Raw genomic sequence first — 24,603 nt, 5'->3', positions numbered from 1 at the left:
TTCTCTCTCTGACAGCAATCACCCCGTGGGATAAATAATTAGATATCTTAATAAATTGGATTTTTATGAATGCGACAATACCAATTATGTTAGGTTTTAAATTTTTTATATTTAAATGTTTATTTTTTACAACTGATGGCACTTCCTAAGATAGTATTAGGACGCCTCAATTACAGTTTAATCTTCCTCTTCATCATCGCCACCTCCGGCACCACCTTGCCCCTTCTTGGCATTCTTTCTCTTGACACAGCCAGGACGTCCACCACCGTATGGTGAGCGCAGAGAGAAGTCAATGTGCTTTTGGGAATCCAAGCGCACAATGAATGATGGGATGCTAACCACTTGCTTGCGGACACGGATGTGCCTCTGTCTGATCAGCACACGAGCATTATGAATGGACTTGGCCAAACCCAACTTGAACACTTGGGTCTGAAGACGTCTCTCCAAGAAATCCTCGATTTTCAAGCCCAAGATGTAATCGAGTTTCATCTTTCCCTCATCCAACACACCAATACGCACCAGAAGCCTAAGAAGGGCATTACCTTCAAACAAACGCTTGGGATCCTTCTCATACAGAGTCAGCAGCTCTCTGGCAGCTTTGCGGATCTTGGCAAGTGTGAATTTCACCCTCCACACCTCACGCTTGTTACGAAGACCATATTCCCCAATGAACCACTCTATGAACTAGAGCCTTCTCTAGTGGCCCATTAATGACACTACATGCCAGAGCTGGGTCTAGTGCCCGGTCTTAGCCATTAGAAGGCACTTTAGCATGTAGTTTCAAACACTAGTGAGCTTTGGCATGTAATGTCATTAATCGGCCACTAGAGGGAACTCTGATGCATAGAGCAGTGCCTTAGCCATTATAAGGGGGAACTCCGGGTGTAGTGTCATATACCAGCCACCAGGGGGAGCTCTAGTATATAGTGGCATGTGTTAGCCATTAGAGGGCACTTTAGCACTACACCTGGGGGTTCCCCCTATAGTGGCTAACGCACCACTCTATGCACCAGAGCTCCCTCTAGTCAACGATTAATGAAATTGCATGCCAAAGCTCACTCTAGTGGCTGGTGTTTGAAACTACATGCTGAAATGCCCTCTAATAGCTAACACATGCCACTACATACTAGAGCTCCACCAAGTGGCTGGTATATGGAACTACACCCAGAGTCCCCTTCTAGTAGCTAATGTACCACTCTATGCACCAGAACTCCTTCTAGTGGACAGTTAATAACACTAAATGCCAGAACTCACTCTAGTGGCTGGTGTTTGACACTACACGCTGAATTGCCCTCTAATGGCTAACACATGCCACTAGATACTAGAGCTCCACCAAGTGGCTGGTATATGACACTACACCCAGAGTCCCCTTCTAGTGGCTAACACACCACTCTGTGCACTAGAGCTCCCTCTAGTGGATGGATAATGACACTACATACCAGAGCTCCCCCTAGTGGAAGTTAATGACACTACACACCAGAGCTCCCCTAGTGGAAGTTAATGACACTACATGCCAAAGCTCCTTCTATTGGCTGGCGTTTGACACTACACCCAAAGTTCCCTTCTAGTGGCTAACATACCATTCTATGCACCAAAGCCCCCTCTAGTGGCCGTTCATGACATTACATGCCAGAGCTCCTTATAGTGGCTGGTGTTTGAAACAACATGCTGAAGTGCCGTTTGATGGCTAACACATGCTACGACATACTAGAGTACTCCCTAGTGGCTGGTGTAGAACACTACACCCAGAATCCCATTCTAGTGGTTGAGATACCACTCCGTGCACCATAGCTTCCTCTAGTGGCTGGGGTATCACACTCTCCACTAGAACTCCTTCTGACATCGCATGACACCTATTTAATAGTGCTACCTATATAAAACTCCGAGCAACATGTACCAGAATGCTAGGCCCCCAATCGGACTCCAAGACTCTTTTATTTGTACCTGACTTGCTTTGTGACCCTGAGCTCTGCCTGTTTATTGCCCTTGAACCTGAGTCTGTGACCTTGACCATTACCCGTCTATCTCTATCCATGCGAAGGGGACTGCAGGTCCTTGAAGTCCATACTACCTTACTACCCAGGAAGAGGAAACACATCAGTTCTGCCATATCTTTACAGCGTTAATCATGCAGCATGAATGACATGATATGTTCTTTTCTGGGGCTCGGTACGATTACAACGATACCAACATTATGTTTTTTTCCTCCTTTGTACAATAAAAACCATTTTTTTGGCATATAATGCTTTTTTGCATCGCTGCATTTAAAGTCCCATAACTGTTTTATCTCAGCCTGGATGGAGCTCTGTGAGGGCTTGCTTTTTGCATGGAGAGTTGTAGTTTTTATTGGTACTATTTTGGGGTACATATAGCTTTTTTGATCACTTTTATTGCATTTTCTTGGGAGGTGAAATGAACAAGACCTTCACAGATATGATTCTAAAACAAACACTCAAGTGCGTATGTATAATGCAGACAGTAGTCACCCCAAAGAGAAGTAACCCAGCCTGTGATAGACTGGAGCAGCCCTGGGAGATAGAGTGCCTAGGCTGCTTCTGGGAGGTCAATACAGATAAACCAGTCTGTGGCAAACAAACTAAGGCCGCCTGCAGACGGCCGGGTCTGTTCCGGCAGCGAGAATTCTCGCAGCGGGACCCGACCCGAGCGCCTGCAGGGACCAGCATTTACTCACCCGCGCCCTGCAGCCCCGGCTCTTTCATGTGCCGTCTGCCGGGCAGCCGACGCATGTGCAGACCGAAGCCGGCGGCGGGTGAGTGACGTTTCTGTGCCGGGCTCTGTGAGCCCCACACAGAAATAGGACATGCCGCGGCCAAACTGCCGCCGTCTTCATAGGATTGCGTCTGTTAACGCAATCCTATACAGGATTCCAGCGGCGGAAATCCCGCGGGAAATCCCGCCGCAAAATTTCCGCCCGTCTGCAGGCGGCCTTAGTTTAATGAAAGGGGTGATTTGTGTCAATGTCACTATAAACGAATGGGTAATCAGTAACTTAAATGGTTTTTGGCCCGTCAGCAACTGAGCATCGTGGGCAGGTCTCCGAGGGGAGCAGACTCATAACATGTAGCCTGGAGGGGGCGTAGTACATATGGTGCAGAACTTGACCTGGATAAGCCTGTCCCTAGCGCTAATCAAGGGAGGACTGGAGCCCGCTGGTATGTCTCCATTTTCCCCCATTAACAGATCAGGAATATCACTGACCCACTTCTGGGTGGCCCTTTCCCTCAGCGGGGCAATATACCGCACTAAGTGGGCATAGAAACTGGACAGTGGCTTTATCAGGTTACACATCTGTGCCAAGCCTTCCAAATGAGCCAGGGATAGCAGTATGGACAGGCCCTGAAACGGAGCCCTGATCACATGCTGCAGCTGGTAATATCTGAAATAGGAATGCTCAGGCAGGTCAAGGACTATCTGCAGCTGTAGGAAAGTGCAGAAGGTGCCCTGACTGACTATGACAGAGAGGACGTGAGGCCTCATGTCCACGGGGAAAATCAGGCCCGCCGCGGATTCTTTATGGAAAATCCGTAGCGGGTCCCTCCTGTCCCGCGGACATGAGGCCAAAAAATAAGAATAAACTCACCTCTCCGGACACTGCGGTTCTTCCTTCCTTCCCGGCCGGATCTTCTTTCTTCGGCCCGGCGGATGTACTCAGCACGCCGGCAGCGTGCCACGCGCATGCGCCGGGCACATCCGACGGGCCGAAGAAAGGAGATCCGGCCAGGAAGGAAGGAAGAACCGCATCGTCCGGAGCAGGTGAGTTTAATTCTGGTACGGGTGTTCCGCGGATCCAGACGGCTTCCATAGGCTTCAATAGAAGCCTGCGGGAGCCGTCCCCGTGGGAGACCCGCACGAAAATGGAGCATGTCCGGATTTTTTCCCGCACACAGATCCGCGCCGGCAGGGGAAAATGACATCCGCAGGTATTTAACTACCTGCGGGCGTCTAATGCATCCCTATGGGGCGCGGATCCGCGTGCGGGAGAAACGCTGCAGATTTTAAGGCCTCCTTCCCACGAGCGTGACGGGCTCCGCCGCGTAATATTACGCAGTGAAGCCCGTCACGGCGCCCCCCAGAGCCCCTATACTTACCTGCGGGAGATAGCGTGAAATCGCTTCCCCGCCCACCGCCGCCGCGTCACCGCCCACCGCCTCGCGTCACCAGCCGTGTCACGTGCACGGCCGGCCGTGTCACGTGACGCGGCCGGACCGCGTCATTTGGCGTCATATGACGCTCGGCGGTGGGCGGGAAAGCGTTTTTTCACGCTATCTCCCGCTGGTTACAGCGGGAGATAGCGTGAATGGACGGCTTCCATTGACTGCAATGGAAGCCGTCAGTGCGTACAGCCCGTCCTCACCCGCAGAAAATAGAGCATGCTGCGGGTGAGGACGGGAGAAATCGCGGTGCGTAATTCCGCGGTGGAATTACGCATCGTGAGCATTGTGCTATTAGGTTCAATAGAACCTAATAGCTGCGGGCAACGCAGCGGATTTTCGCCGCGAATTACGCGGCGGAAATCCGTTCGTGGGAAGGAGGCCTAACCCCGTGGACATGAGACCTTAATGCCATGAACTCTCCAGAACACAGACTCTGTAAAGCACCGCAGGTGTGGATTATTCTAAAAGGGAGTTTGCAGGGACCACCTAATCTGCTCTGTAGGGGTCAGCTGCAAGGCCCTGGCCCATATCTTGAGTGTTACCAGCATGGGTGTGTGCGCACCGAAGGTCTCCATAGAAGTCAATACGAGAAGTCATGAAGGAGATACGTGAAACACTGCACTGGAAAAAGAACATCTGGAACGAATTAGAAGAATTAGCTATTTCAATCGGTGCGTCTTTGTGTCCTGTATCCAAAAAAACATGCCCTGCGGCCAGTAAAAGTACAATAGGGTGCGCTGAGACCCTCATGAAAAAGCCTCCTTTATAGCACAAAAATGTTGTACTAAGGCGTGCGCAATTGCGTATGAAGCCGGCCTTAGGATCAGTGTTTCTAGTGTTTCTGTCTCTGATTCAGAAGCGTGCATTCACACGGGCGAGAAAATTGCGTGAGTTTTGTTCGTTACAAGACACACAAAAATTCAAACCATCACTTCAGTATGCTCCTGCGCTGCGGGTCAACGCACCGACAGTCCTGCCGATCTCTTTCCTGACAGATTTTCTCTTAGACAGCTTTGATGTGTGAGATGCCGGGCTGCTTCTCCGTGGCCCCCTGCACACCCTACCGGACAGCATTTTAGCGGCACAGAATAATGTGGTCAGCTGCGCCATTCTGTCTCGCTAAAATGTCAGAAACAAACAGAAACCTGCGAATACGGAGACCAAGGCTTGCAGCTAATGGCAGCCCAGGGTCCATCTAGATGCCATTTTGGCCATTCAGACGGAGCCGGGGCTACAACCTCCCAAAGGATTACAGAACACAACGTCCATCATTCTGATCCCTAAACAGAAAGGCAAAGTATTAAGTAAATGACTTCTGTCCCCGTGGGGTGTTGTGGGGCAGTAACAGAAGCGTTAGTTTCTACCCAAATAAAACCAATCATTTATATGTATATTCAAATATCTCATAAACAAATAACTGTGGGAAAAGATCAAAGGAACCGAGATCAAAGGGACCCCCAACTGTTCGAAAACAGACCTCCCCACTTTGTAGACTGGTGCCACTATTATTCCACCGATTCACCAGTAGCCCTGGAGCCCCTCCAATGCCTTCCACTGAGTATTGAGGATGTGCCCCACACGTGATTTGTACAAGCACTATATTATACATCAGTCATGTGTTTTTCTCTTTTTCTATACTGTCTTATATGTTTTGCTGCTTTTGCAGCTGCTGTCTGGCATTGAGTGCATCTACTCAGTTTATTGGTAACCGCTATTACCAAGACCTTCCTAAGTAATGTATTACCAATCTGTAGGACATTTCATTTACAGTCACTGACACTTTAATTTACAGTGCTGTTCAGAAGTCTTGCATTATTCTAGATCTTGACGGTTTTATTACAGCTAGACCAATTTTTTTATTTTTGTATTATTAACAACCATAGGGGCCACCAAAAGCCCAAGTACAACACAGAATGCAACATCAACTACATGGTTGAGAATAAGCACATCGCCATGGATAAACAGAATTATCCCCTGGTTCCAAAACTAGGTGCCCGCACCCCATTATCATAGTAAGGAGGCCAAGATGGAAGATGCGGTGCTAAACAGGGGCAGCGAGCGCTGAGGATCAGTCTGTATGAGAAGTCTGAGGCCATGAGCATTAAAGGGGTTGTCCCGCGAAACAAAGTTGGGGTATACACTTCTGTATGGCCATATTAATGCACTTTGTAATGTACATTGTGCATTAATTATGAGCCATACAGAAGTTATTCACTTACCTGTTCCGTTGCTAGCGTCCTCGTCTCCATGGTGCCGTCTAATTTTCAGCGTCTAATCGCCCGATTAGACGCGCTTGCGCAGTCCGGTCTTCTCCCTTCTGAATGGGGCTGCTCGTGCCAGAGAGCTGCTCCTCGTAGCTCCGCCCCGTCACGTGTGCCGATTCCAGCCAATCAGGAGGCTGGAATCGGCAATGGACTGCACAGAAGACCTGCGGTCCACCGAGGGTGAAGATCCCGGCGGCCATCTTCGCAAGGTAAGTAAGAAGTCACCGGAGCGCGGGGATTCGGGTAAGTACTATCTGGTTTTTTTTTTAAACCCCTGCATCGGGTTTGTCTCGCGCCGAACGGGGGGGGCTATTGAAAAAAAAAAAAGCCCGTTTCGGCGCGGGACAACCCCTTTAAGGTTCATCTAAACCCAGAAACAAAAAAACATTGTAAGACAAAAACTACAAACAACATTGTTAGAGAAAGTAGAGGAGCGAGAAGAGAGTGAATGAGGAGGGTGTAAAGCGGGTAGTATTAGCGGAAAGGGGAACGCATGGGAGAAAAAAAGGGGGAGGAGAGGGCAGGATAGGAATGGGGGTGAGGGGCAGGCGAATTAACTCAATCCAAAACACATAACACAACGTTATCTTCATCTGGTTAGTAGGTGGTAATATCTACCCCAGTTTGGCTTGAAGGTTTTCAGGTGTTCAGGGTGACCGTGAGTACTGAGTGACACCATGTCAACGCTCAGACGGATTTTTCGAAAGACACTGCTTTCCTGATCACAGCTAACGAGCTGGCCTGGTGACACCTTAACACCAACTTAGAGACCATAAAACTTTTACATCCCTGATCAGTGGACTAATTAAGTATTTACTCCTTTATTCATCCTGTTCTGGTATTGCTTTAAGTGCAAATTAATCACACCATGTCTGTGCCTTGTCATAAGTATGTGTGTGTGTATATATATATATTTATTTATATGCCTCTTCGGATCTATTCCATTAAGCCTGAGGAAGAACCCTGAGAGGTTTGAAAGCTCGCAATAACATCATGTATTTTAGTTAGCTATTAAAAGTTATCATATCTACAATATTACTTGGTTTCTCTTGCTGGGAACAATCACAGTTTGCTCTGCTGGAGACACCGGACCAAACTTTTTTTGTTTTAGCTAACAGGCAGACAAGGTGCTTCCCCTTAAAAAACATTACGGACAAATTATTCTACATTTAAATCATATGTGCAGATGTCCAGAAACCTGATTGCAACACCCAGAACCAAAAGAGGAACAACAACAAAAAATCTTAATAAACATGTAATTCTTTTTAAAGTATTTTTTCTCTTTTCTTTTTCTCTTCCTTCTCCTTTTAAAATTTAAGCCCACTGGTCAGCGAGTTCCCAGCTTCAATACCCACAATGCCTCTCTGCTGAGGACAAACTTTCCCCAATCTCCTCCTCTTCCTGTTTTTTTACAGTTTAACACCGCAGACTCTGAATGACTCCAAAGAGCCGCAGGATGTTCCAAAGTGTCTTGTAACTCCTGAAGCATTTTTGTTCTTTCTCTCTATATCACTGATCTGCTCCATGATCTGTGGTCTTCACTTGCGGACAGCGCAGCCTGTGTAGATGTTATTACAATTAGTGCAGAATACATTGTAAATGACGAGTTTACTGTCACAACTGATGACGTTTATAATATTAAACTCAGATTTTCCATCTGCAGTTTTAATGCTTTTAGTTTTGCTCCCGTATCTACAAGCTCCGCCTCCAGCGCTGCCGCATGGGGAAACCCTTCTGGGACAACCGGTGGCGAGAATGATTAGCGGATGTGAAATGACTTGAAGAGAACTTGTTGGCTAAGTTTCTATTCCTTTAGGGACACACTGTTGCCCTTTTCTAATATTTGTTTTACAATGTTGTCCTAGTTCAGGACGGGGAGATAATAGAAAAACAATTGCTTCACAGTTTGAAGATTCCTACTATAAGCTGTTGGGAAACCCAGTCTGTCCTTTGCCTAAATTTTGACTACTCTGTCCTCCAACAAGACATGTCCATCCATATTAACCCTTTTCTTCATTTTCACAAGGAGTAAAATGGTGAGGCCTAATTATTGTCAAAATTAAATTACGTCTATGTTAGGGATATTCCAGGGACCCCAAATGATATGTTGCCGAGTTCCGAATTAGTATATGTTCTTTCAGGCGAATTCAGGGACTCACACGGGTTGTTGTATCTCAAAGAATTCTAAGTTTATTACTACAGAAAGAGTTTTTATCAAGAAAAGAAAGAAGGAGTATACTTGGCTTTATGCCAAAGCTTCACATAAGGTCTCATGTGAAACTATTAACTCACGTGGGCAAGTTTTCATTCTCATGTGAAACTAACACACGAGTACATATCTACAAAAACCTGTAACATTTCTACTGTGGAATGCTGAAACAGAATTGGGCTAAAGTTCATAGTTAGTGTTGTATGAGGCAACACAAAATGGAGAATTACAGAACTTCAGTCTTAACAGGCTACTAAAGTGATTCCTGGCTCTCCTGATTCTGGGTTTAATTTAATGGTGACCGGGAAAATCATTATTGGATTTACTGGAGACAAGAGGTTTAATTGCTGAGCAAAGGGAGTTCCACAAGGGAAAAACAATGACTACACGAAATTCCTACTATAAGCTGTTGAGGACACTAGTCTGCTCTCTGCCGTAGTTTTGACCACTTTGTCCTCCAACAAGACATTTCTATCCATATTATTAACCCTTTTCGCTGTTCTATTCAACATCCAATCTTTGTATCTCCGATCTTTTAGTCGTTTGCAGATATCATCTTCAGCATCTCTATAATCCTTTTTAAGGGAACTCGTACACTTGGCTCTAATTAAGGCCACCTGCACACAAACGGCTCAGCTTCTGCATGCGGGAGCCTGAAGCGGAATCCCACCTAGACCGCAGCCGCCGTCCGCGCACACCTGGCTTTTTCTTCTCTTACCTGTACTGCGGATGGCTGCGGTGAGCTGCCGCTGGACTTTTTCTGTGCCGTCACTAGAAATGTCAGACAGGCAGACAGGACGCAGGTCGGATAGCTCCTATTGATTTCAATGGAAGCTGTATGTGCAGAATGGAACATGCTGCGAATTTTCCTCTGCTCATGGATATGACAATTCGATTCTGCGAGTGCGCAGGAAGAAGTGCTTTTCCATAGCATGTAACGAACAGTATTTGCTGCCGATATGCGTGGACGCATAGAGAGTGAGATTAGGAAAGGATATAGTAAGTGTGTGTTTATACCGGCAGAGCCATCGTGGCTCGTTCAAATGAGAAATTGTTCAGTCACTCAAATTATATGTAGCAGTGAATGAGAACGACTGAATGAGCGCTGTTTAAACCGAACAATTGGCAAACGAGACAACAATGATTTTTATGCCAGCAAAAAATGAATGATGAACAAAAAGCGAACAGTTTATCATTCCATCGTTGGCTGCGTTTACACTGAAAGATTATTACTCACTTTCGCTCGTTTGAACAATTTTTTGGAAGTATAACAATTCCGTGTAAAAGGGCCTTAAGGAAAGCTGTACATGCAGAATGTGGGCGTCTGATTTACAAATCGTATTATATAAGCACACACGTATCCACACATCGGGGGAGATTTATCATATGCCTTTTGGCATTAAAAAGTTGCAAATTTTGCACAAGCTCTAAATCTGCAACTTTTTGACAGCTACGCCAATCCATGTCCCTTTTCAAGAAAAAGGGGAGTGGCATGTCACTGAGCAGCGTGGCCACCCCAGACTGACCCAATTATGTATAATTTACACCAGAAATCTGCTCCAGCTCCTAGCTAGCATAGATTTCTGTGTGGGCGCACGGAGGTGCTGAGACGCGTCTAATATATGAAGAGGCGCGTACATTCGAAAGGACGGTCTTAATAAATCTCCCCATCACGTCTTGGCAAAACTTTGCAACCCTCAGTCCATAAGTAATTAAATTAGAGGAGTTGTGCCAAGATGAACAACCTCTCTCTGAATCATCACCTGGGTCCTGCCCTTGCAGCTCCCACAATCAGCTGATTGTACTGGGGTAAGCCGCGGCCGTTCAAGCACTTCAAATGTAGTATTATAGGATGAGCATTCACAAATATATGTCCTCTTATAACAGGACTGCCCAAGGTCCATCAGATCTCTTTTCTGGGTCATGAACAGGGGGAGGTTCCGAATAGGAGACCCCTCTGTATGATATTCGTATGACCTAGGGCACATGTTTCAAACTCAATGCCTGCAGCCCTCCATGTCATTTTATGTGGCCCACGAGGTCTAGATGCAGAAGAGCCTCTTCTAGATCAGAGGGTCCTGAGCTGTCCCAGGAAGACCCTCCGGCACACTGTGGACTTGTTTGCAGCCTGCTGTTGGATACAGAAGTCGCGATTGCCATCTTGGTCCTACGCTGTTAGCGCAGCCCCCGGAGTCTCTGGTGTGCGCCCCCTGGGTGCTTCTCCTGCTGAGCCTATCATGCCGTACAACTGTAGTGGCCCAGAGTTTTGGGGTCCCCTCCAGCACCTCAGAATACATGTTTTATGTTTGTCTTGTAATATTGTCTGAAATGCGGAATGCATCAGGTTTATATGTATTGGCACCTGCAGGTATGAAGGGGTTAATGTCTGGTGTCTGGAAAATGTATCAGTTTGTCTAGTCACGTGTCTGAGTTTATGTGCATGTGATGTGAAGAGAGTGTGGTCTTTAGGAGAGAGTCGGTGAGGAGACGGGGCTTGTTATTTGTATAGCACCAACTTATTCCGCAGCGCTTTCAGGTAATTTATTTATTTATTACCCCCCACCATGCTGGGTACTCATTTTACCGGCCTCAGATGGATGGAAGGCTGAGTCAACCTTGAGTCGGTTACCTGAACTACGCGGGGATTGAACTCGCAACCTTCAGGTCGTGAGCCTGACAGTTTTTCAGAGCTTAACAGAGTTTTCTGGGCAATTTCCATTGATGACCTAGCCTTAATAATTGATTTGTTGGGATCCACCACTCAGGACCCCAGCTGATCAGCTGATCGGGCGCCCACTGTCAATGCCACTGTACAGTCTTTGGAGTGGAAGTAGATCACTCCAACCCCTGTGTAATGGGCAGCACTGTCTTAAACCTGATTAGATTTCTTTCTCAGTTGAAGCCAATGTTATTTGTTGTTGGGTTCTTGGTTTCTCCTTACCTCTATAGAAAAAAATCTTTGATGCGCCCCACACAATTGTGAGGTCTATTTACATATAAAAGATCAAAGATCTCTGGTTAATGATGGGTAGGGATGTCAAGATGAGCTGAAAGGATCAAAGAAACGGGTGCTGCCCCAATATTACAAAAACATCAAACAGTCATTCCTCTTGTGGTTCTGTAATACACAAGGCCTGGCTGGTATAAAAGTTTCCCCAAAGTACTAAGGCCATCATTTCAGCAAGAGCAGCTGATGAGACCAGTCATGGATAGTGAGCTAGACCAGGTCCTCTGCACTGTCCTCTCTCTAGAAGAAGATTATCCAGTGTTGTCTCCTCCCCCGAGGAGCCAAGAATGTCTGTCAAGTAAGTTCTTAGGTTTTAGGAATTGTATTTCTCTACAGGAGATACCAGAAGCTTCATTACTCAATGATGATCCAACTGACCGTGTGTACGTCCTGTTCTGTTTTAGGTAGCCATGAAGAATTCTGGGCTGGGAAGAATATGGGACAAAACAGTTTAGGCATAGCTGCACCCAAGACTGACAGGGAAGGCGAACTGAGGAAACAGCTCAAAAGTAAGAGCATTTTATATTTATTGATAGTTTTTATTTAAAGGGTTTGATACAATTATATATTACAGCTCATCCTTTGAAATTTTATTTTAAAACTCTCTAAAAAAAATTTTTATCAACAGGAAAAAATTCTGATGATGATGAAGATGGATGTAAGAAGCCCAGAGGAGAGGTTAGTGATGGTCAGAGAATGTCTTCCAGTGCCCGATCCCGGAAGAAAACCATCTACAGCCAAGAGCAGACCAAATTCTTTCAGAACCAATTTCAGAATAATCCATATCCAGATTTTGTGAGCAGATGTCGTCTGTCCCAGATCACAGGAATCCCAGAACCCAGGATACAGGTACTGATGCGAGTTATATTATTATTAACCCCTTAGTGACTGGACTGTTTTCTGCCCTAAGGACCGAGTGATTTAATTCTCGCATTTCAATAGCCATGACTCGTGGATATAGCCATATGATGGCTTTTTGGGGGGGATGAGTTATATATATTAATGGCCGCACTCTGGGGTCCATATAATGTGTTGTAGAACTTTTATTGTATTTTTTGAGGGGGTAGATGGACAAAGACCCAAATTTTCTGCCTTTGTTTTTGGGTTTTGTTTTTACATTTTTCACCATTTGGTAAAAATAACCTGATAATTTTCGTATCTGGATCAGCACGATTACTGCGACACCAACTTTATACAGATTTTTTTTTTTTTTTTTTACTATTTTTACATTAAAAAAATACAAGTTTTTAAAGAAAATAACTTGACTCTTCATCGTCACATTCTAAGACCCAGAACATTTTTCCTTTTTTATCGCCAACCGAGCTCTGTGAGGGCTTGTGTTTTGGATAAGTGTTGTCGTTTTTATTGGGGCCATTTTGCGGTACATGAGATTTTCGGATTACTTTTTATGGTGTTATTTGGGAAGCAAATGAAAGAAAAATAGCAATTCTGGCATAACTTTTTGAAATTATTTTTATGACATTCAACATAAGAGATAAATAACAAAACATCCTCATTGTCTGTGTCATTACTAACGCAGTAATATTTTTGTTGCTTTTTCAAATTTTTTTTCCATATTTTACCAATTTAGCCAGAGTTTTAGTGGGGAAAGTTTGCATTTAAAAAAAAAATGGATTTGATTTTCAAATTAAACTTTATTGAACTTTTTTAATACTATTTTTTAGCCCCTCAAGGGGTCTTGAAGATGTGATTGTTTGATTGCTAGGATAATACACTGCATTACTTATGTAGTGCATTCCACTAGGTCTATGACATCAGCTTGTTAGACTCTGTGGGAGGAGGGGTCTAATAGGCTGAGTTACATGGCAGACATGGAGGTCTTTGTCAGGCTTCCGGCTGCCATGGGAACTTAGTCGTATCTTGTGATCACATTGCAGGGTGCCAGTGGGTGACAAAAGAAGCCCCCTTCCCCTGTTGTCTGCTTACATGGTGCAGTTGCTATTGATTGTGGCATGTAAGGGGCCAAACCACATGATCTGAAGCTTTTTTCTCTCCTGGCAGTTGGCAGGAGCCTGGCTGTCAGCCAATACACCACCTTAAAAAGATGTATGTGCAGGTTTAAAAGCCATTAGTGTGGTCAGTAAAAAGGCCTATTGGCCGTCACAATGGGGTTACTATTGAGCATGTGCGGTGTTAAGCCACTCATCTTCAATGAGACTGCTGGAGATAGCTGAGCGCTTGTACTCAGCTATAATGAATGGAGCGGCACCACCACACCAGTCAGTCTGAGAAGAAGTGTACTTGGATGCCCATTTTCAGGATCAGTGGCCGTCTTGGCAGTGAGACCCCCACCCATCAGACATTTTTGGTACTCCCCTATAATATCATTATCTGCACTATTATTACATTATTATTTTGATGGATTACTAATTATTATTATGTTTATCAGAATTACCATTTAATAGACTTTATTACCCTACGGAGATACCTGCCACCTTACTTCTCACTGCCTTATTACATGGCAGTCAGCACAATATACTTCCACTGAATGCTTCATTGTTTTGCAGGTTTGGTTCCAGAACAGAAGGGCGAGATATCTTTCAAGAAACAATCAAATCCCAGAAAAGAAGAAATCTACAACAAAAATTCTTTCTGATGTTCATAAGAAACTTCCACTCATCTTTCCTGAGAACACAAGTCAATGCTAGGATACAGCCCCAATAGCCACCTCTGTATTATATAGTGCCTCTACTGTATTCAGCTTCTTAAAGGGGTTGTCCAGTTTCAGGATAAACTTGTGTCCTGGGACCAGAGGGTCTGGAGGTTTATTATTTGCACTTATTCTTCTCTGCTGTACGTCTGATTGGTCCAGGTTTTTGGCCTTCCAAGATGGCCTCAATCCAGCTAATTCACACTATATACTGCTCTCTGACTGGCCAGTGATGATCGCCAGAGCAGCACTGACCAATCAGAGAGCAGGTATAGTGCATTGGTAGTCCAACACTACTGATGTACTATGAGGATTAGCTAATCTAAAGGCTGAATAGGCCATCTTGAACTGCCGAAAATGAGGCTAAAAATGGCAGATCAGACAGGCAGCAAAAGAGTACAATTACAGGTAATATTCCCAGCGCCCTCCTGTCCGGGGACATATTATGTCCCAAAATCAGACAATCGCTTTAAAGGAATTGTATATAAAGTATTAAAGAGGATGTGTCATGGTGTAAAGTTTCCGGGGCTAGCTGCATAGCTCTTTAGGCTCAGCCCCACTGACTCTAAACCCTTTTTTCCATACTCACTTCTGTTCACCTGGACGGGCTCTTTTGAGGACCAGCTCCTAGCACTGTTAATCTGTCAAGTAGGCGGTCCCCACTGCTCACTGTCCAATGGGTGATGGGAGACAGGATTAACAGTCCAATATCCCCCATTGACACTCATCCATGGGGATTGCCCACTTGACAGATCCACATCATCGGGATCTGAATTCAAGAACAGCTCATATGGGGGAACTAAGGTGAGTGTAAAAAATACATAACGAGGATAGTCAGCAGGGCCGCGACTACAGAGCCTTGCATCCAGCCTACCTGAATTTACACCATTTACACCAAGTGCTCTTTAAAGAGGTTGTCTGAATTTTTTTTTTAGTTAGTGCTCCCCAAGCCCAAACATAATAACAGATCCTATAGTCACCTCTCCTGGCTCCCTGCATGTCCAAGATTGCACCTCCCTACATGATGCCAAGTATGTTTACAGGTCTGCAGAGGTGGTCTGTGAGCAGGACAGCACAGACTGCTGCAGCCAATTACAGACCACAGTGCTAAAGTCTGTGATTGGCTGCAGCAGCCTCTGACATCCCATACACAGACTGACTGCAGCCTGTAAACGCAGTGTCAGACCGGCGCTGCGAGGACCCAGGAGAGGGAAGTATAGGATCTTTTATTATGCTTGGGTATGGGGAACACTAACTCAGATAACCCTTTTAAGTTATGTCCCCCGTGGTTTTTGTACTTTTTTCTTTCTACTATTGATCTGCAGGCTCTTGTTGACTTCATTGACAACATGGAGCTCTCGTGATGTACTCAAGATGTGAAACTGAAGACAAGGCAAAAGTGAAAACCGGGAGATAGAAACTGACGCATCAAAGTCTCAATCAAAGAAATGTAAGTTTCTCGGGTTGTGTCATATGTTGTGAGAATAATTACATTGATGGAGCCACTCAGGGAAACTTTTTGTACAATTGACACAAAGTGCCTACTACGGCAGTTAAAGGGGGGTTCTGGCCATTTACTATTGATGACCTATAAATTATCAATAGTTGATTGGTGGGGGTCCGCCGCTTAGAATTCTCACCAATCAGCTGATCCTCAGGCTGCTATCTGTGCATCTGATCCAGATGTCCACATTGAGGTCAGAGCTAAAAGTATAATAGAAGGTATTCCTTTCACTGATTTGAATCCCGAGCGGCGGACCCCCGCTGATCAACTATTGATGAATCCCAAAATATGAATAACAGTTTTCCCCAAGTGGCTCTTTAAAGCATTACTATGAGGAAGTAAATGTAGCATTTTCTAGTACCCTGTTTGAGCCACCTCTAGCTTGGATATAAGATGTGATATGGGCGGGCATGGAGGCTCTAGTACCCTGTTGTACCTCCTCTAGCTTGGATATAAGATGTGATACGGGCCGGCATGGAAGCTCTAGTACCCTGTTTGGGCCACCTCTAGCTTGGATACAAGATGTGATACGGGCAGGCATGGAGCCTCTAGTACCCTGTTTTGGCCACCTCTAGCTTGGATACAAGATGTGATACGGGCAGGCATGGAGGTTCTAGCACCCTGTTTTGGCCACCTTTAGCTTGGATACAAGATGTGATACGGGCGGGCATGGAGGCTCTAGTACACTGTTTGGCCACCTCTAGCTTGGATACAAGATGTAATATGGGTGGGCATAGAGACATACAGATTCTGTATAGTATCCTGCCATGTATTGGTCCACATTTGCTGTAACTGAGCATCTAGGTCATGCAAATTCGTAGGCTGTCGAAGTTGGCTTCCCAGATGGTCTCATACATGTTTTATTGGCAATTAATCTAGTGATCGGGCAGGCTACGGAAGTGTGACAATGTTGTGGGGGCTTCCTGTGACCCCATTGTGTGTGCAGTCGAGTATTATCCTGCTGCCTTTTGGAAGCCGCCAGAGAGGAACACATGTGTCTGCAGGATGTCCTGAACACATCGCTGAGCTGTCATTGTTCCTTGAACCACTACTAGGGGTGACTGACTGTCGTATGTAGTGATCCCCCAGACCATCACACCAGCAGGGGGCAGTGTGCCACTCCACAGCAAAGGGAGGATTGAGATGCTCACCCTGAGGTCTCCAGACACGAACACGGCCGTCATCAGCACCTGAACTAAACCTGGATTCATCACTGAAGACACCCCAGTTCCACTCCATAGCGCCCAGTTTCATCATTCATGACACCACGGCAAACAGAGGCAACAGTGGGTGTCAGAGGCCGTACATGTAATGGGGGCCGTGAGACCAAATGTCCATCAGCCAAGCGCTTGGAAATGGTTCTGACAGACACAGGGGTTTAACGATGGCGCCACCTGTCTCTGGATGGAGGACAGCAAAAGTGTTGGAGCTGCTCATGCTTGTTAGATGATCAAATGCTCCTCTCTACTGGTGGTCTGTCGGGGGCTCATAAGCCCGGTCACCTTGTGTGCCCTCACACATCCACTGGTCCCAACACCTAACAGTCTGGTCAGACGCTCTTCTACTTGTGGTCTGTAGGGGGCGTCCTGAGCCTGGTCACCTTATGTGCCCTCACACATCTACTGGTTCCAACACCTCCTAACAGTCTGGTCAGATGCTCCTCTCTACTGGTGGTCTGTAGGGGGCGTCCTGAGCCTGTTCACCTTATGTGCCCTCACACATCCACTGGTCCCAACATCTCCTAACAGTCTGGACAGAACGGTCAGTGGGGGACAATTCATCGATACGACCATCCCGCTTCTCACATCCTCTCAGACTCTGGTAACGGGGTCTCTTCTCTGCCTTGTAGAGGCGTCTAGTGGTCAACAAGCTCTACAGAAGCGGAAGAAGAGGTCACTACACACAAGGAGCCTCCGAGAGCCTTTTATCGGTCAAGGGGGGAACCACTTTTAGGCTGGCTGCACATGGATTCGACGGATTCCGCATGCGGCAACTCGTAGCAGAATATAGCTGTGACCCCAGCCGGCGAGTCTGTGTCCCTGCAAAATCTGTACTGTGGATGACTGCGGACACTCGCTGTCTGTACAGATATTTTTTTTTCCAAAAATTAATATTGGCGTGCCGTTGCTCATCTGCAATATTAATTTACTTCAATGGAGGCCATCCGCGTGTCTGCAGCAAAATAGAGCATGCTGTGATTTTTCCTCTGCTCGTGGAATACACAATTCATTTCCGCGAGTGTGAAGAACAAGGTAAAGTACATACCTTTCAATGTGCGCGATTTGCTGCAAATCCTCTGTGCGGACGCCGACTGCGGATTCTGCAATAGGAATCTGGTCATGTGACGCCGGCCTTAGGAGGCAAGACCGTTGATCTAATCACATCACAACTCTAATCATTTACAGATCTGTCGGAGATGGAACTGCAGGATGGGTATTGCAGCAAAAAGACAACCTTCAGTGGTGGAAGTGTTTTTGACAAATAGTGTATATTAAGAGGCACAAGCTCCTTAAAGGGGTTGTCCCGCGCCGAAACTGTTTTTTTTTTTTTTTTCAATAGCCCCCCCGTTCGGCGCGAGACAAACCCGATGCAGGCATAAAAAAAACAAACCGTCCAGTACTTACCCGAATCCCCACGCTCCGGCGACTTCTGACTTACCTTGTGAAGATGGCCGCCGGGATCTTCACCCTCGGTGGACCGCAGGTCTTCTGTGCGGTCCATTGCCGATTCCAGCCTCCTGATTGGCTGGAATCGGCACACGTGACGGGGCGGAGCTACAAGGAGCCGCTCTCTGGCACGAGCGGCCCCATTCAGAAGGGAGAAGACCGGACTGCGCAAGCGCGTCTAATCGGGCGATTAGACGCTGAAAATTAGACGGCACCATGGAGACGGGACGCTAGCAACGGAACAGGTAAGTGAATAACTTCTGTATGGCTCATAATTAATGCACAATGTACATTACAAAGTGCATTAATATGGCCATACAGAAGTGTATAGACCCACTTTGTTTCGCGGGACAACCCCTTTAATACATTTTTTATATCTTTTTTTGCTATCCATTAGAAGCTGGCACAGGTTTTAGCTATAATTTACACCATCTTCTGGCGTAAAATAATAGTAAATCTAAGGGGCTGTTGGTGGCCACCCTGTAATTAATAATAAGGCCTCCCTGACACAAACGTGGCAAAGCAGCCCCCTGCGGCCGACAGTGTGTTTTAACGCACCTCATCAAAGATAGAGCTAACGGCGCTCAAAAATCGCAGCGCTGGAAGGCGTCGTCCAGCGCTGGGATTGAACACATGTCTGTGAGTCCCTATTGATTTCACTAGGAGCGTTGCACCGAGATTACAGCGGTGTTCAAAACGCCGTGTTAATCGCTGTAAAAAAACGCATGTGTGAGGGAGGCCTAAGGGGTCCAGCATGAACCTTCCAGAAGTAGCAAATACAAAAAGTAGTTTTGTTCATATTTTACATATTTTTTAAGACTATAAACATACATAGATATAAATCTATACAACATCAAACATTTTATAGGTCGCTTGTGGAATCTTAGGAGCATTGATAGAAATGTCTTTGTTCAGAAATGTAAAAGTAATTTACATATTAAAGAAGTTGAGAGGAAGGTGTCCTGAGAGGGGTGGAGGCATTAAGGCAAGGTGAAAGGATCAAAGAGATGGGTGGTAACCCAAAATATATTACAAAGACATCAAAAAGGGGTCCTTCCATTAGTTCCCCACATGCATGCTCTAGTAAACATAGGAGAAGAAACACCTCAAGGGGACCAGATTTCACACCATTTCTGGTGCCATGCCTGCTACGGATGATTGGTTTGAGACACAACCGAAATCCTTCTTTTTGCAAGGCTTACAGAACTTGGAATCCCGATGTAAGAAGTGTGGCATCAGTGGAGAGTATGTGGAAGAAATGGAAAGTTTCATCTTCCCATCTCATTTCTTTCTGAGTAAAGCCAAAGACTTATCAGCACCCCCTCGTATATATGTAACCTAGAATATGGAAGCCATAATTCCCCCAGAAGAACGTGAAGATGCAGTTATGGATACTGAACTCAACCTTGTTCTCTTCACTGTCGTCTCTATAGAAGAAGACCTTCCAGCACTGACCCCTCCCCTGAGGAACAGTTGTCTAGTCATTTCTTTGGTTTTAGTTCATTACATCAATTTACAGCAGAAAGTATGTAAATTATATTCTATCTTAAGTCAATTTTACTATATGAATAGGTGTTTTTTCTACATTTTCCCCTGCTATTATACTACTTTCGTAAATTAGACTTAGTGTACAAAATGGAACTATTGGCCAATGCAACACATTTATTTATATACCTTGAAAACTGAAGAGAACTTCAATGAATCTGAAGGGGTTGTGCCAAAATCACAAGTTATCCACTTATAAACTTGCTGATCAGTGGAGGTCTCATTGCTGAGTCACCCGCTGATCTCCAGAATGGGACTCACATGTCCTGTTCTGTCTGTCACTACGGGGATCGCTTCATCCCTCACAGTGACATCAGCATGAAGGGAGTGCTGGCTGAGTATGATGATCAACGTTCCATTCATTTCAATGGAGCTGATGGAAATACCCGAGCGGCTGCTGCTTGGGTATCTCTGAAGTCCCACTGAATGTGAATGCAGCTCTTATGTGACCAACGCTCTATTCAGTCTCCTCCTCACTGCAAGTGGTACAGTAACTCCACAGTGAGGAGGACGGGGGACACGGGGCTCCCCGATCTTGAGATTGGCAGGCGTCTCAGCAGCGAGACTCCTCATCGATCAGCAAGGTACCCCTATCCTATGGATAGGGAATAACTTGCAGTTTTGATGCAACCCTTTTAAAGCGAATAGGAGAAAGCTGCCCTAGAGTACAAGGGCAACTCAAAAATGGACGGCGTTTTGAGCCTTCTGGCCAATGGACGCCCGCTGATCTAGTATTGTTAAACTAGCCTGAGGATAGATCATCAATAGGACACAACTTTTAGGACTGGCGTATTTTGAACTTTGAGGACATTTTTTTGATAGTATTTTCAATGTCCCATTCTAATAAAAGTTTTTTTTATTTTGCCTCTGACCTCATTGAATGAGGATTTGTTGTGTTGTAGGACGAGTTCTGCTCTTCAATGGCACCATTTTGGACTTTTTATCCTTTTTTGGGGACATCATAAACTCATTAATTCTGACATGGCTTGTTTTGGGCTTTGCATTTACACTATTAGCTGTGCACTATAAATACTATGGCATCTTTATTCTATGGGTTATTATGATTGTTGTGATACTAAATATGATATTTTTCATGCTAGGAGCTCTTCTTTTATTAAATTTTATTTAAAGGTGTTGTGCCAAGATATAAAGTTATTCCCTATCTACAAGATTGGAGATAACGTTATGATCAATACAACCACTAGGACCTCCACCGATCCTGAGAACGGAGATCCTGAAGGTTCCCATATGAATGGAACAGAGGCCCACATGGATGCCATTCATTTCCATCACAGAGCCGGAGACTGGTGGGGCTCCAAAAGTGGATAGGAGATAACTTTATATCTTAGCACAACCCTTTAAACATTTTTCTTTAGTCTACTCAAAAGTACTCAAACTTTCTTGATCACCTCTAATGCCTTAGCTGAAGTAGCCCACTAGTTGCGATGAAGTATTAGGTTTACATGAAGAGGATTAGTGGGGTTATCCACTTTACACAATCCTTTTTGGCTAGCATGGTCCCGTAGCATTATGTTGATTATTGCTCATAAAGCTGTTGGAATCCCTGGTGATAAACTGTAATCTGTGGGGGAATAATAAGTGATCAAGTTGTCTGCAGCGCCTCCGCAGCTGACATGTAGCATTACACTGCTCTTATTGAAATGAATGGGCTGTCCATGTAATGCAGGACGTGCCAGGTCCTCCAGATCAAGAGAGGCTTTTTGTAGTTGTTCTTCTCTCTGGTTAATAGATGAGGATTCTGGAAGGATGGAGAATTCCCTAGTAGAATAGTTTAAATGTTTTTTGAACCAGATAACCCCTTTGAAACACACAGATGTGCTAATTAATAACCGTAAGGAAAACTGCTGGTATGAACATCCTCCTGGTAACCTCAGTGTGTATTTGCACTTTAAGGGACACAGTCATCACCCTTGAGCCTCATAAGCTAAGTTCTGGGGAACGGGAAGTCCGAAGAGGTATCTTTCATACTCACCCGGTCCTTTGTTCCGGCACTGTATCCCTGCGAAGTCAACATTAATCTCTGAGGGAGGCGCACAAGCTGCTGGTGTGCGCTGACTTTATGGGGGCACAGCGCTGGAACCGGGCCCCTGGTGAACATGAATGATACCTCTCCGGACTCCCCGTTCCCTCAACTTTGAGCCCCAGAACTTAGTTTTTAAGGGTCAAAGGTGATGACTGTGTCCTTTTAAATGTATATTCAGTACAAGAAAAGTGGAAGGGAGTTGTTTGTATGTGGCGAAACTATCTCACAGTCTTTTCTTGGTGACAAACCCACTAACACGCACTCATACACCATGACTTATCTGTAGACTGATTTGTGGTTTCTACATCTACGGTAAAGAAACATAGAGATGGTGAGAAAATAAAAAACAGCATTTAAAGTAAGCATAGTACAAGAATACGTAGAGATGAGATTAAAGGGGTTGTCCCGAGGCAGCAAGTGGGTCTATACACTTCTGTATGGCCATAATAATGCACTTTGTAATGTACATTGTGCATTAATTATGAGCCATACAGAAGTTATAAAAAGTTTTATACTTACCTGCTCCGTTGCTAGCGTCCTCGTCTCCATGGTGCCGACTAATTTTCGCCCTCCGATGGCCAAATTAGCCGCGCTTGCGCAGTCCGGGTCTTCTGCTTTCTTCTATGGAGCCGCTCGTGCCAGAGAGCGGCTCCGTGTAGCTCCGCCCCGTCACGTGCCGATTCCAGCCAATCAGGAGGCTGGAATCGGCAGTGGACCGCACAGAAGAGCTGCGGTCCACGAAGGTAGAAGATCCCGGCGCCATCTTCAGCGGTAAGTATTGAAGTCACCGGACCGCCGGGATTCAGGTAAGCGCTGTGCGGGTGGTTTTTTTAACCCCTGCATCGGGGTTGTCTCGCGCCGAACGGGGGGGGGGTTTAAAAAAAAAAAAACCCGTTTCGGCGCGGGACATCTCCTTTAATACAGTACAGTAAAGGCAATAACAGTAAAATGCATAGATCCACAGACAGATGGACAGATAGATAGCAGGCGTTCCATCCAGAACAGTGTAGGTGGGTCACACCATGTTGTGACGTTCAGTTATAATTGCCTCTCTATGTTCCATTTTTGGAGCAGAAAAATGGAATTAAAACAAAAAAAAAGGTTTTCTTCTTTAAAAAACGGAATGCTTTCAATTTGCTTCCCTTCCTTTATGTTTCGTTTTTCTTAACTAAACAAATAGCGCAGTCCACAGTTCCAGGAAAAAAACGGAACCATAACGGGAAGGCAACAAATTCCGGTTTTTGTTTTCTTTTTAAACCCATTGAAATCACTTGGAAAAGAAGGAAAGTTTTATTTCTGCTTTAATTCCGTTTTTCTGGAACAGAGAGAAGGAATTATAACTGGAAGTCATAACGCATAATGTGAATGTAGCCCAGTCTCTCCACTCATCCAACCCGACAATGAAGAACGTCTCGGCTCGCAGTTTCTTCTTCACTTTAAAAAACTTTACTTAAACTTTTCCAATAATTTACAGTAATTTACATTCACAAGGTATAAAATACACTAATAACAACCCCACATGCTACAGCTCGGCATTCACAAGGCAGACCATCAAGAAGGGATTGGGGGTGAATCCCCACGATTAGCAGAAGGGAGGTGATGTCCATGTCTTGGGATATCATTGTGCCCGTCTGGACGGCTGTGCCTGCTACTGCAAGCACAGTGACAGCTTCCTACTGCTGAGCATTAGACCCCATCGGGCAGTGGACCCCCACGTTTCACACTTGGATAGCCTATCCTAAACCTAGTTCACCAATGGGACACAATCAACAGGAAAGTGCTTGGGTACGTTCTCACGAAGTGGAAAATCCACACCAAAATCCGCATCATTTTCGCATTTTAAACCAAATCAAAATCTGCAAGACTGGTGTGTGAAGTCTTTGGGCCAAAGGGTAAAATTAGCTAAAATGGTGCGAAATGTGTCAATGGGCAAAATTTGCCTGCAGATTTCTGACATGTTTCTGTGTCAAGAAGTGACATGGGGATCTACAGCAAAAACCGTGGTAGGAAGCCACAGATTTTGATGCATTTTTCAGAGGTGAAGTTCATAAGTGGGAAATTTGCAGTGCCAACTTAAGTTGATGCCCTTAAGTAACCCTTAAGGGCATCAAGGCCTGTGTGTTTTTCCTCTTTTTGGTCAGTACTAATTGCACTAATCTGATAATCTATATTATGCCAGGTAAAGGGTCAAGGGGGGTATTCAAAAATTATTCAAATACACAGCCCCTGTGTCATGCTCCACCCCCTTAGACCTTGCACTTGGCATAACGTAATGTATCAGGTTTGCTCCAAACTTTCTTTAACTACTCAACTTTCTCCATAAAATTATGGAGGATGAGTTGTTTCGTTAGTTGGCCTGAGCAAAAAGAGGGGTAAGAAACCGAATTTATCAAAAGTAAGTGCACCCGCAGAGAGCAGACATGGCATGTATAATAATATATCAATCTTAGCTTCATAGTATGGTCAAAAAAAGGACACATGTCCATCAAGTTCAACTAGGGATGATCTTAGTGTGCCT

General features: G+C 45.3%; 2 protein-coding genes across 2 annotated transcripts; one reads left to right on the top strand and one right to left on the bottom strand.

Moving 5' to 3' along the window:
* Positions 1-116: 116 nt before the first annotated feature.
* Positions 117-5,285, bottom strand: LOC136610290 (small ribosomal subunit protein uS4-like). Its single transcript, XM_066589522.1, has 2 exons — positions 5,141-5,285; positions 117-677 (listed from the first exon to the last, which is right to left on the bottom strand). The coding sequence occupies exons 1-2, from the start codon at positions 5,283-5,285 to the stop codon at positions 178-180; spliced, it is 645 nt and encodes a 214-aa protein (XP_066445619.1). The 3' UTR covers positions 117-177.
* Positions 5,286-11,853: 6,568 nt separating this feature from the next.
* LOC136610289 (homeobox protein siamois-like) lies at positions 11,854-14,324 on the top strand. The gene is made up of 4 exons (XM_066589521.1): positions 11,854-11,948; positions 11,992-12,164; positions 12,284-12,504; positions 14,184-14,324. Exons 1-4 carry the CDS (start codon positions 11,854-11,856, stop codon positions 14,322-14,324), a joined length of 630 nt encoding a protein of 209 aa, XP_066445618.1.
* The last annotated feature ends 10,279 nt before the right edge of the window (positions 14,325-24,603 follow it).

This window comes from Eleutherodactylus coqui, chromosome 2, assembly GCF_035609145.1.
Source record: "Eleutherodactylus coqui strain aEleCoq1 chromosome 2, aEleCoq1.hap1, whole genome shotgun sequence".
NCBI lineage: Eukaryota > Metazoa > Chordata > Amphibia > Anura > Eleutherodactylidae > Eleutherodactylus > Eleutherodactylus coqui.
Note: the sequence above shows the minus strand (reverse complement) of the source record. Positions and strands in the feature narration are given on the sequence as shown.